We start from the raw sequence: 13,049 nt of genomic DNA, 5'->3' as shown, positions 1-13,049 counted from the left end.
AGCGGTTGTTAGAAACGTCTCTCGCACAGAGCAAGGGGCGTCCCCCGGTGTGTCCATCTATTTATATTCTCCCCCCTTAATACGGTGCGCCATCCACAGCTGCCAGTGCGACTACTTTTGGAGTGACAGATCGTTGGGGAGGGACCGCCGGGGCTGAGGAGGGCTCTCGAGGCGAGCAGTACATGTAAGTACAAATGAAATACTTAATTCTGCCATTCTCATCTTCAAAAGTACAAAATCCTAGCAGGAGTCAGCTTGGAGAATATTTCAAAGTAGGTCACTTGTTGCCTGAGTCACCTGTTCAGTCTGACTTGGGGAGACACGGGTTGTGCATTGCACATTAGGGAGAATGGTTATAGTCTGGGTGTTCATTCACTTTAAATACCCCGTGGGTAAAAAAGTTTCATGTGGAAGAGTAAATATTGCTGTTACGCACAGTTTACGCATTAATCTAATGTCTGTGCCAGAAAGTTACTTCAGAAATGTACCAAAAAAGATCGAGTGTCCGTATTCAAAGTGCTGGAAATTACTTCTTGTCGTATAATCCGTCAAACATCCGTCAAACTTATCTTTCATGAATGATATCAAGTCACAAAGTACTGACCTTTATTTATCTAGCTAAAAAGTTTCATTGACATTACAACTGGCCATAAGCGCCAAAATCTAAGATAATAGTTGTATGAAATACTTAAATCAGCTGTGTTGGATCAAGGACACATCTAAACCCTGCAGGACACCGGCCCTCGAGGCCTGGAGTTCGACACCTGTGCCGTAGAGTCATAAATATAAATGCAAAACAAGTAATTTCTTGATTTCATATAAAACCCCTTCTGCTGATTACAGTCTATTTACCAATATAAGCAAAGACATTATGCATAAAAAACACGGAAACACTGGGGAATCACTTTTTGGCACAACACTGGATTCATGTAAAACTTAATATTTGCGTCCTGTAAATAAGTTAAATGACTCATTGTTCAGCTCTTTGGTAGCTACATATGTAGGCTGTTACCCTATGCTGAGTTGTTTAGACAACAAATGAGTTTTGATATAAAAAAAATGTTCTCCCCAGCGTGAGGACTTTGCCACAATGTGAGTTTATATCTACATATAAAAACAGACGCGTCGTGTGTTAAATCTCACGAGGAGCTGATGAGGCTTACAGTAGGTGCACGATGTGAGAAAGCTGCTCTTCCTCTTCGTTCTCTCTCCCTTTAATATATTCAAAAGCTTAACACGTTCTTTTGCTGCTGGTGTTAATATAAAACATCCCCATCATGATTTATAATCATAGACTGTTTTTGAAATGCTCCTCTGATAATTTGCCCTTGAATTATGGAGATTCATTAGACGAGGTTGGTGCAGGTAGATGAACAGGGCAGGTGTAAGTGGCTGAGGGCTTTATCTTGGCCAGCTTTTAATCTGGTTTACTTTCCTGCTGCTCAGCACCCAAGGCCTATTTTTTTTAAAATGCATACATGTTTTGCTTTTGATTTTTTTTTTCCAGTCTGTCAGAAAACTAGCAGTTAACTTAAGCATATACCGAGTGTGGGTCCAGAATTTTGGGGTTTAATTGCTACAGAGAAAGTCATGGCTGAAAGATAACACTTTACTGTCTCAATTCAACAATTAGAGGCTGTTTGTTTAACCTTCATTGCCTATTCATTTGAATATTATAGCTTATGAGTTCAGATCCCTGGGGCTGTGTGCATATCCAAAGCCAGTATCAGCTAGTGTCACTGGATTAGAACCCCATGATCCTCGCTGAGCCTCAGTGGTGCTCTCCCTTCCAATCGACAATCCTCCAGCTTGTCACATGACACATCGCTCTTTACACCTTTACTCATGTTTTCTTCACAAATGCGTACATGAGAGTGGCATCAGTGTGAGTGGGGATGCTGGAGTGTTGCTCTTCCTGGGTCTGGACAGGTAGGTGAGTCTTCTGTGTTGACTTCTTTGTTTAAAGGATATGTGCACGTGTTTCGAAGTGACAACACAAATCCTTCAGCTGGTTGTCTCATGCAGGGATCACGGCATCTAAATAGAGCTTATTAAAGCTCTCTGTGGCATGGAAATTTGGGATCTGCAAACACTGCTGACAATGTCGCCTTCAGTTTAGTCTATCAAATGTGATATCTGGATATTCTGAGTGGGTTTTTTTTTTTAATCAATGAAAGCTGGTTATGGATTTATGGAGACTTTTCTCTAATAGAGTAATTTGTTGAATCTATATCCGTTTTATCAGTGCCTCAGTGTTTTTAATTTTTAATCTACAAGTATAGGAGCAGTGAAACAAACAAATTAATAATAAAAGTTGCATCTTATACTTTGTGAACTCTGCTGCTGCCAGCAGCATTGAGCCCTGTGGCAGATCCATCTGGCGGACTAAGTCTGTGGCTCATGCCGCTTTGTTCTCGCTCTATTGTGCTTCCTGCACCAGGAATGCTGACATCCACAGTTTTGGAAAACACACAGATACATGTGCAAACACACATTTATGTGTGCGTATATTTGTGAGCACTCGTTTTGGGAAACTAGCAGACAGTTCGTTGTTCTTTTTAAATTTTAAATGCTATATTAGAATATTCAGTTTTGTTAATGTTGTTTGTCACAATGATGCCATCAGGGACTTTCTCTTCCTTGTACGTATTTGGAATATTATAATTCAAACAGGTTGCTATACCAAATGTTAAAAAAATAAATAAAATTGGAGCCATAGCTGATAAGATTTTGTTTGTGTTTTTGATGCAAAACATGCTTCATGTTGACAGGTCATGGTAAAATACCTGATGGAATTTGAAAAAGAAACAGGACTTGTTCAGCTTAGCGGAAGAGACCAGCACGCCTGCAAACTGCCATCGAGACCTGGACCTGGAGAGGAGTTGAGCTGTGGTGTTGAGTTTCAGTGCAAGGGGAGATTCCTGCATGACAGGCTGGAACGGGTCATCTTACACAGACATGAATATAAGAAAAGGACTTTGATAAGACTTTGATGTACGCCACTTTTAGAAGAAATGGTTAATATGTAATGAAGCTCACTGGTGTTGTCTCTGACTTTTCTAGGAAGCCTGAAGGGCACTAATGTAATGTATAGTGAAATGTTTCTTATTTAACTAATCTATGTCCTAATCTATCTTTCAGGAGAAATACCTCATTCACTGTGGGACAGGCTGGATTTTAACCTTGGATTAATGTAATCTGTGAGGAAAACCAAAACAAGAAGCTCATGGAAACAGAATTGTACTGGAAGAAAGTTTGGCTCTCATGTTCTGCCCCAGCTGAAAAGTGGAAGAAGAACAGCTCATCTGTTTTTTGTTCCTATATGCTTTTTGAGGAGCAAACAACCATCTGAGTCCTTCTATGATGGAGAACGCCGTCCTGGAGCCCAGATCGGAGCGGATTGCCCGCTACAAGGCTGAGAGGAGGCGAGAACTGGCCGAACGCTTTGGCAGCATTGACGAGCTTCCTTCTAAGTGGGTGAGAAGGGATGAGAAAAAGGTTCATGAGCCAGCGAGCCAAGCGCATGGAGGAATGTTAAGCTCCCATGATCTGAGTGAAAAAGTGAACAGCAGAACACAGGATGTTACAAATGGATTAGAGACTCCTGCTGAGCCCGACTGCCTGAGAAGGTGAGCCATGTCAAGGGTGAAAGATGACTTCATTGAATGCCTTGAAGACTTAAATTTCAATCATAGCTCATTGTCATTGTTTTATTTTAGAATTACAGGAATTTGGCTGAAGTCTTGCAACAACTTCTTAGTGTGCAAAAACGATACAATTAGCACTTCAGGACACACACAAGAAACATGATAAGCCTCTTTGATGACCTTAGATACAGCACTGTCTTCCTGCTGTGGCTGCACAGGGTAGCAGGTGCTGCGAGCCTAATTTGCTCAAAAAACAATAAAACCCTAATTCTGGCAACATGACCATGACACTTGTCACCTGTTCACAGCTTTCAGAACTTGACAAGTTGTTGATACCTTCAATAGTTTGTATCATGGTAACTGCTAAGAACAGTGTGTGGCATCATATTAATAGTCAGTCAGATGACAGCGAGCGTGCATGTAGTGCAGATGGTTTAGATTTGCAGGTGGCTTCTTCTCTTCTGTGAAACCATGAAAAAAACTCACATATTTTTGTGAGTTTTTGAGACTTCTGCATTATTAATATGAACTGTGACAAAAGATTATGTTTTGTGCTCCTCATGTCATGTCCCCCATATCTGCAATCTCACCTCCTTCCCTCACTCATACCCTCCCCTCTAGGCAGGGTTCCCAGAACTCTGCTAGCATGCAGAGTGGGGAAGAGCCTCATGTCCCTCATGGACTCGACGGCCCACAGCTCCACACTCGGGTGTCCGTGGGCCAGTTGAGAAGTGCTCTTCTACAGCAGACGGAGAGCGGAGCACAGCCTGAGAAAGCGTAGGGTCGCCTGCATGCGCGTGTGATCCGGCCTGTCACTAACAGACTGTGTTCCACTGTGTGATAATATTTCTCTTCATCTCAGCATCTTCTCCCCTTCTTACTTTCTTCTTATCCTACTTTGTGTGTGGATAGTAGCTTCCCTGATGCTGGGCAAGCCACATCCTCTCTGGATCTGGCTGTAAACCCGGGCTCTGAGGGGGGTCGGCGACGCACTCGGCGTTACCTCCCTAGCTCGTCAGGCGGTAACAGAAAAACTAGCGAACGCTTCAGGACACAGCCAATCACAGCCAATGAGATGGAGGAGAGCAGTGGGTAGGGACTGTTTCTTGTGGGCATGATAAAAAAAACAAATAAATAAATGGGAAGATGAGATGCCTGGCATGGCTAGGACTAAAGAACATATTGTTTGCTGTGTTTTCATATATTTAAAATAGTGTACGGCTAACATTTCATGGGAAAACTCATTAGGAACAAAATATCAGCCTTACCTGATGATACAGTACCACAACTTTTGTCTTATAGGAAACACTTATTTACCCTTGAATGATGCTTAATATTTGTTCCCCGTGATAAGAATGCACTAACCCTTCAGCTGAGGTGTGGCATGTGGAGCAGCTTTACATAAAAAACCAATGGGCGGTGTATTTTGCATGAGTTTATCTTCCTTAATAGCCTCCACAGTGTTGCTTTACCCAGCATGCAAAACAGCACAGTGTGTTGACTGTCTGAGCTGCAAATTGAAGCAAAAAGACACATACTGTAAACACCAAGCTGGATCCAGATCTCCATAACAACATTATCTAAAGAGTCAAGCATATGTCACCAACCTGTTCACCTGATGACCTCATCCTTTTGCTATTTTCCTCCGATTCTTCTAGGTGCTTGGATCCAGAGAACGAGGAAAACAGCAAAGGTAAAGCTTTCTCCCCTATGTGTTTGTCATCATCTGTTATTTCCGTGTGCTTTGCTGGTACACTGTCTGGTTGAGAAGGAAGTAAAAATGACAACAGGGAAAACTTACATGTAATATATTACGTGAGGTATGAAAGAAACATAAACAAATTGAAAAATACTGTGTACAATATTTAATTCTTGCAGAGGGCTTCCAACTTGCACAGTTGCCTCCATAAATTCATTTAATGGCTCAGGAAATAAACTGGGTTATATTTAGAGGATCACAATGCTCAATCTCTTCTGTAACGACAGACCAAACCATTTGGGCAGTGGAGCGGTGTTATGTACATCTAACTCTTGACCCCGTCATAAAAAGATGACAAGCAAGTCTTTACAGAGATTGACTCACTGAGAGTTTACACCACAGATAATAAGACCGCAGACACGAGTGGCCTTTATTGCTGTATGGATGTTTAGACTGTTGTTTTCAGGTCACACTGTATATCATTAAAATTGTTCTTCACAACTTTTTACTCACAGCTATCATCAATACAGAGATACCCCCAATTCCTAGACTTAGATGCAGTGTATTTAAGCACAGTTCACTAAGAAATTGCACCCGTGTTTGCTCTGTCTGCACCTGTGTCTCTTCCTGCTGTTAACTGTTTAAAAGTTTGATGAACCAAAATCTCTTAATGGCTGTTTTTTTAATTTTTTTTAATTTTCAAATGATGGTGTGTATTTTTCCACAGCAGATGTAAAAACAGATGACAGAGCCAAAATGAGTGTGGCAGCCAAGATGTCTCTGTTTAAAGTGAGTTTGAATTGTTACCTGCTTTTTTTTTTTGTTGTTGTTAGAATGTGAGATCCCACATAAACTCGCCTAAACACACACAGTAAATGCAATCACTCTACGGTGTTAAAATTAAAGAAATGTATTCAATCCTTTATCATCTCCTGTCACCTCAGCTGCTCAACTTACGGTCTGAGCGCTGAGCACGCAGAACACTACCTGGTCCTGTTGAAAGAATATGAATGGTCAAAACAGGTGCTCTCCTTGGATCCACACTTTGGTTTGATGCTTTAGTACTTATTAAAGGAAAGACCAAGTCTGTAATATGATAGATACAGAGCCTTATCTTGAAGCTCTTTAAGCTCTTTAGTCTCACACAGATGATGAAATGCACTGTGGATTTTTCCATTATTCCAACATTTCAGCTGAGGCACACTTTTAGCAATAAGGCATCAGGTGAAAATGTGCCAGACACTGTATTAACATTAACAACCACAGCAGCTGTGGTATAATTAGCCTGCTGCTCTGTAGAGGCAGCAGGGGAGGTAACTGAAGCCAGCAGGTCTCTTGTTACATTGTGACCTGCAGCATGCAGCAAGTGGCCAAGATGCTGCACCTTAGAGCTCGCTGCTTTATTCACCGGCTATCTGACCTGCTTTACCTCCCTCCATCTGTTTATACAAATAGAACAGAGGACATCTCGAGGGGACTTTTTACTGCCATTTTTGTGGTCTCCCTCATTATTTATGCAACAGGTGGAGGCTGTAGATTGAGGCTCCTATTTGACCTGAATGTTGTCGTCCATCTGCATCACAGACTGGGTTCAAACTGATTTTTTTCACATTAATGTCCTCCCCACATCCTTCTCTGTAGGAGCTGGAGAAGTCTTCAGCCTCTGAGGCCTCGGCATTCCTCAAGCCTCGCTCAGGCTGCGTCTCTCATGAACGCAGGAGCCGGCGTGGCAACGACCATCGCTTTCTGACACAGCCAATCACCTGTGGAGAAATGGTGGCGATCAGGTGGGAGAGCTGTAGTGTTACCAAAACCACATCACATAATTAGCTATTTGACTTGATTGACAATCACTAAAAAAGTCATCTAGTTTTATTTAAGATTATGCATGTGTAGTTTTTACGTTTTAGTTTTGTGGGAATAAATAAATACATGCTTGATGATTTAAAAACTTAAAATGTTTAAAAACTTCAACTTATTAAAGTCAAATCTGTGAAAACAAGAGACCTTGCTTCAGTGGAATTAAGTACTTACTGTATGTCTTATTTAAAAGTAAGAACTTCTAGAAGCGTGTCTTATTTAAGCAGTTATTTTTAGGCTCCTATGTAAATGAGTAAAGAGAGAGTTGTTCAGTGGTTAGGGGGTAAAAAAACCCCTGCATTTTTAGAATCAGTAGTTAAATGTGACAACATTTTCTTCAAAGCTTTGGTGACATATCTCTTCAAAATAGCCTTTTCCCCTACAAATTAAACTTAATATTGCAGCTACATTAAAGCTAGTCTCACCAGATCACTGAGTTTTTTCATGTTATGTTATGCTTCTTTCCTACAAAAACGAGTAGACCAAGAAACAAGAAACAGTTTAAACTGTCATAAACCCATGCACCATGCAAAAACATGGTTGGCTCATACGTTTCCCAGCCTTTCTGTTTGGTGAAACAAGTTGCAAGGAATTTGTTCTGACACATTCCTGGCCAATAAAGAGCCCCTGATTGGCTCAGTGTCACCATATTTGCTCTTATAGATTTCTCCCATGTGTTTCTGTTCAGGAGTTTTTCGGTGCCTGGTTTCGTTTGGCTGTAACTCCTGGCAATGGGTCACAAATATATGCTTTTTTTTAAAGGAATGAGATTGTTGGAAACCAAACCAAAATTGGGATTGGATCTAGTTTGTTCAACCAGAATTATATGAATTTCTTAGGGGCTATTTTCAGTTACACATTTGCTGTTGTAGGGAGTAGCAGCAGCAGGACGATGTCTGTCAGATTGACTAAAAATAACCTGTGTGTGTTCATGGTAATGAAAAAACACCCACCGTTTTCTCCACTGCTTTTGCACAGCAGTGTAGATCAAATGTGTCCAAGGCATAGGAGATTTTGACTAAACATAAATTCTTCTCTGACTTTATGGTGTCATGTTACGCATCAGCACTCCCAAACCAGCACCACCAGTGGAGGTCCAGTCTGTGCAGGCTGAGTCAGAGGAGGATGGCGACGAGAGCTGCAAGCTGAGCATGAGCGAGAAGCTGGCCCTCTTCAACAAACTGTCCCTGCCTGGGAGGGAGGGAGCCGGGCCTGCTGACGGGCCCCCAGAGAGACGAAGGCAAAAGGGGGCTCGGTACCGCACGCAGCCCATCACAGTGGAGGAGGTCAGTCTGGTGGGTAGAAAGCAACAGAACAATAAATGGGAAACAAATGTATTTAGAACTTCATAGACCAGAAAAGGGGCAGGAGTGGTTATTAATAGCAAGGTTAATTTGTTGTCTTTCTTCACTTCTTGCCTGCTGTCCTCTAAGTAAATCTATTATTGATCTTCTTTGCCCCTTTTTAGCTCCAGAAAGGCCCTGTTCAGCTTCCTGCCCTCTGTTTGTCCCCTCATCTGTCCGACAGACAGCAGGCCTCGTCTGTCAACCTGAAACCCAGTGAGGTACGTCTTTCACAGTCCACATCAGATGCTGGCACTGGACTCGGAAAATCTGGTCCGACTCAACAGGGACCACAGTGCTACGACTCTGAGCCAGGCTTAAAAGGAATCCTGAAGAAGAGTCGCTCTGCAGGCTCGGAGTGGAGCAGGACAGAAGCCAGTCAGGTAGATGCATCATACAGCCATGAACAGAATGGTGGAGGCTGTAGAGAAGCGGCGATACACGGGAGCAAAGCGGGAGGTGAGAGGGAGGGAACTTCTGCAGCACCACAGAGAGACAGACGAGAGACCTCTGGTATGGAGGAAGGTTCGCAGTCTGCTGCTCCCTGGAGGCAGAGGGCTAGAAACAGGAGGGAAACCATTGCCTGCACACCAATAAGAGCCTTGTCAGAGCAGGATGCTCCACAGCAATCCTGCCAGTCCAAATATGAACTGAGCTTTTCCTCTGAGAAAAACAGCGTAGACATCAATGGAAGAGCCAAGTAAGTCATGTAAATAAATGACATGATCTGATAAGAACTGTAAATGTTTTTCTTCTATAGAGTCAAACTGTTGATATTGCTGCATATTGGAAAGGTTTGCTAAAGACTTTGAAACGTATATTATTGTGACATCTGTGAGTTAGATAATAAAAATGATTCTTTACAGTTTTCACCAGAAATATTAAGTTTTCAGCAGCTTGTATGTTGTTCTTTGATATGTTATATACTTCATACTGTGTGTAATGTGTCTTAAAGGCAGGAGGAAGACCAAAAGGCCATGAACAAGATCCATGACAACACCACAGATATTAAAGCTGTCCGGGTCACCTCAGAAGAGTGTGCGCCTAAAATGCAGGAGACAACCAACGGCAGCAGAAGTGAGGTGAGCAGCAAGGTTAACCACGTAAGACATAGACCATTTAAAAAAAGAGGTTTTGTCAGCGTTTACTTGCATGTCATTCTGTCTGATAACACTGAACGAATTCTAATAAAACTTTGTATTGGTGTAGAGTACGGTCATGTTATAAATCCATTAAAATTTAGCTTACATCCACCAGTTTCTTCAAGGTCAACTTTATGAATTATTGATAGTTATTGACAAAAATCGGTGAAACTCAGGAACTATGATTCTTACAAGAGTTGTGTGTCAGCATACTGAAAGTACAGCAGAGGATAAAATATCATGTCACATTTAACCTTTGACCTCTCCTTCAAGGTCAATAGATAATCTGAAGGTCAAAGTATATAATAATTATATACCACTATTTAAAATATTGTTTCTTGCTGCCACTGTTTGTAGCGACGACATATAGGAATAAAGGGAATGATATATGGTTGTAAACAGTGTGTTACTTTTGAGATCTGACCTCTTCTCCAAGGTCAGATAAGGTCAAATATTCATAAAATGTCTTTGATCTTTAAAACTTTGCTTAAATTCTGCTTTCTTTGTTTGTATTGGCAACATTTAAGAAATGATACTTGTATATAGGGACTCTATATTATAGTTTAACTGAATGATATTTGGCCCTGCGACAGACTGGCGACCTGTCCAGGGTGTACCCCGCCTCTCGCCCTATGACAGCTGGGATAGGCTCCAGCGCCCCCCGCGACCCTGAAAAAAGGATAAGCGGAAGCGAATGGATGGATGGATGAATGATATTAGACAATTCTATAAAAGCATTACAGAAGTTTTGCAGCATTTTTTTCTCTGAAAGAATTCAGTGAGAAAATCTTTGTTTGCATCACAGAGGTTACAGAGTTCACGCTTCTTGCCTGGTTTAAATTGAGGCAGAGGTTACATTTGTGGTTACATTTGGGTATTTGTCATACCACTGAAACCAGATATAGCATCTCTTATCTGCAGCACTCTGAATGTGGTATGTGCTGAATGTCCTGAGATCAGACTCGAGTTACCGCGGAATATATTGAGTCCAGTGAGTGTTTATGTACCAGGATGGGATTGGCTGTCCTATTACACGACGTGGAATGTAAACACACTGATTATTTGGCAATTAAATGATCTCAGCTTCACCATGCCGACACTATGTGTGGGATTTGTATATTAATCATTGTCCTACTTCCTTTTTATGTCTGTCATTTTTATACTTCTGGCAACATTTATGTTTTTTTGAATTCTTTTAAATGCATCTCCCTGTTTTCCATAGTATCATGTGCAGGAACAGTCAAAAAACCCTCATCTTGAGAATGACAACCTTCAGTGCTGGGTAAGCCTCAATCTAATGATTCAAAACCCATCCTCCCTCATCTTGATTTTGAAACCACAGCCCTTTAGATTTTGAATAGCTTTGAACATCTGCAGCCTGCCCCTCTCTCTTCTCTCCCAGGAGCCCGTCTTTGCCTCTGTCTATTCTATCAATACGCCCCAATATATCATGTGTTTTAATCAGGTAATTGTGTGAGCCGGTGCATGGCATTGCTGCTGTTTGATTTGGAGTGTTTTGTATGCTGTGAAAGGCTTTTGTCATCTCACAGATTCAGGCGGATGTGATGTGACAACCCTGTCACCTTGTCTCAAAATTACAATGCGTCACATCACAGCTCTCAGTTCACACTTTCCATTTAGGTGTGTGCTTACCAGATGTTCATTTTGGTCATGAAAGTTATATCTTACTCCCACGTTTCTTTGTGCATGTTTCTGACCTAGTTCTAATGGACAAAAGTAAATGTGCATTGTACAAAAACTCCTTATAATATCTAATGCAGGGCAGGATTAGGCAGAAAGGAACAGACTGAATGAAATGTTACACATAGAAAGTTTAGCTCTATGTAAAATCTTTATATTTTGTATCTTCTGTGCAATCCACTCTCACTGTCCTAGAATGCAAAAGTCACCATTTCTGTGTTTTGCTTTCACCTCCAGACTAACCTCTCCTTTGAGGCACAAGAAGTCTCCTCTCCTACGAACAATCAGAGTCAGCCTCAGTGGAGACATAAGGTGACGCACACCTGCATTTTTTTCATATTTGTGCGTGTATCTGCGGAAAAGCTGCATTGTAACGGATGCATTTCTCGGGCTCTGTAGGATAAAGGAACTGAGATTCAGATGACTGAATTTGGAGAATTGAAAACACAGCAGGAAAGCAAAGAGCAGGAGGCTGGAAGCACGGCTAAGACAAGTAACTCACTTATTCTCCAGTTCTCATACAGTTCTGCTGAGCATATTTTGGCCTTGTTTATGAGGTTTTTCTCTCCTGTGTTTGCAACATCTAGGCCTTGCATCTGGTGAATCACAGAGAAATGGTATCGCTCACAGCAGGAGACACTCCACTGATGCTCCATCATGCAAAAATGAAGGTCAGAGCAGTTTTACACCACGAAAAACAAGCAAACAAATAAACAAACAAGTCTGTGTTGAGACTCAGTGCTTGTTTTATTCATCATCATATGGACAACGCTGGTTCCCACAATGTAAAAGCTCATTGAGGATCCAAGTATTTTAGCGTTTTCATTTCTTTCCCCCTCAGTGACTCCACAGAGTTCTTCACCAACAGTCACTACTCAGGAGGTAAAGGAAGAGACGCCTGTTGATGAACCAAACATGTTTGATGGCAGTTTCTACTGTGATCAGTCACCTTCTTCAGCCTGCCCCCCACCTTGTGGTGGAATTGCTGCCTCAGAGGGTGAGCAGGACCTGGGAGTCTTCTGCCAGACCAACACACACATGTAAGCATAGTTTTTTCCTGCAAATGTGAGATTAGATTGAGTCCTTGCAATTTCTAAATAGTAAATGCAAAATATATTTGTGTATCTAATGTAGTTTTTATGCTAAAGCTAAAAGGAAAAGATTAGAGTAAAAAAAAATTTTCCTGCAAATTTATATTCACACACACAGTAGCTGATATCTTCAGTAACTCTGTATTGTCTGTGTGTGTTTGTTTGCAGATTGACCTCAGCAGTAGCAGAGCACAGGCGGTCGGTACGTCCGTCCCGTCGGACTCAAGGCTCCAGAAACCCTCTGAGGGCTCTCGCAGCCAGAGAGGACATCAGGCAGGACTTCATGGGAGAGAGAGTCAATTCATCAGCTCAAGAGAGGATCCAAGCAGAAAAAAGTATGCTAATTTATGTTGTTCCCTTCTCTTGTTACTTTCCTTCTTTTATGTTGCTCAGCTACCTGATATTGCAGGTTTTTTTCTCACTATAGAGTCTAAGAACTCGTCTATAGCAGACTCACCTTCCTTAAGATCTGAAGAATCCTCCTTAGATGCCGAGACAGCTAAGTCTTACCCGCCCTTCAGCAGCCTGATGCTAATTCACATCAAAGGTCAGGAAAGGTTTGGTTC

General features: G+C 41.7%; 1 protein-coding gene across 15 annotated transcripts in view; it reads left to right on the top strand.

Moving 5' to 3' along the window:
- The first annotated feature begins 91 nt into the window (after positions 1 to 91).
- The window catches only part of svilc (supervillin c), a 24,565-nt gene continuing 11,607 nt past the window's right edge, over positions 92 to 13,049 (top strand). The window contains exons 1-19 of one of the 15 annotated variants that reach the window (XR_013908466.1): positions 1,163 to 1,933; positions 2,772 to 2,994; positions 3,142 to 3,629; positions 4,269 to 4,424; positions 4,560 to 4,739; positions 5,306 to 5,340; positions 6,074 to 6,135; positions 6,988 to 7,133; positions 8,273 to 8,501; positions 8,675 to 9,249; positions 9,505 to 9,631; positions 10,914 to 10,973; positions 11,094 to 11,156; positions 11,630 to 11,704; positions 11,792 to 11,885; positions 11,980 to 12,063; positions 12,234 to 12,432; positions 12,652 to 12,818; positions 12,911 to 13,030. Coding sequence is in view for 14 of the 15 variants with exons in the window: in XM_026164259.2 (XP_026020044.2) it covers positions 3,361 to 3,629; positions 4,269 to 4,424; positions 4,560 to 4,739; positions 5,306 to 5,340; positions 6,074 to 6,135; positions 6,988 to 7,133; positions 8,273 to 8,501; positions 8,675 to 9,249; positions 9,505 to 9,631; positions 10,914 to 10,973; positions 11,094 to 11,156; positions 11,630 to 11,704; positions 11,792 to 11,885; positions 11,980 to 12,063; positions 12,234 to 12,432; positions 12,652 to 12,818; positions 12,911 to 13,030 (2,641 nt within the window). In the remaining variant the exon portion in view is untranslated. Of the gene's footprint in view, positions 185 to 1,162; positions 1,934 to 2,771; positions 2,995 to 3,141; positions 3,630 to 4,268; positions 4,425 to 4,559; positions 4,740 to 5,305; positions 5,341 to 6,073; positions 6,136 to 6,987; positions 7,134 to 8,272; positions 8,502 to 8,674; positions 9,250 to 9,504; positions 9,632 to 10,913; positions 10,974 to 11,093; positions 11,157 to 11,629; positions 11,705 to 11,791; positions 11,886 to 11,979; positions 12,064 to 12,233; positions 12,433 to 12,651; positions 12,819 to 12,910; positions 13,031 to 13,049 lie in introns of those variants that run through there. The other 14 variants (XM_080300138.1, XM_026164259.2, XM_026164264.2 and 11 more) reach the window with 14 other exon arrangements.

This window comes from Astatotilapia calliptera, chromosome 4 (assembly GCF_964374335.1).
Source record: "Astatotilapia calliptera chromosome 4, fAstCal68.1, whole genome shotgun sequence".
NCBI lineage: Eukaryota > Metazoa > Chordata > Actinopteri > Cichliformes > Cichlidae > Astatotilapia > Astatotilapia calliptera.
Note: the sequence above shows the minus strand (reverse complement) of the source record. Positions and strands in the feature narration are given on the sequence as shown.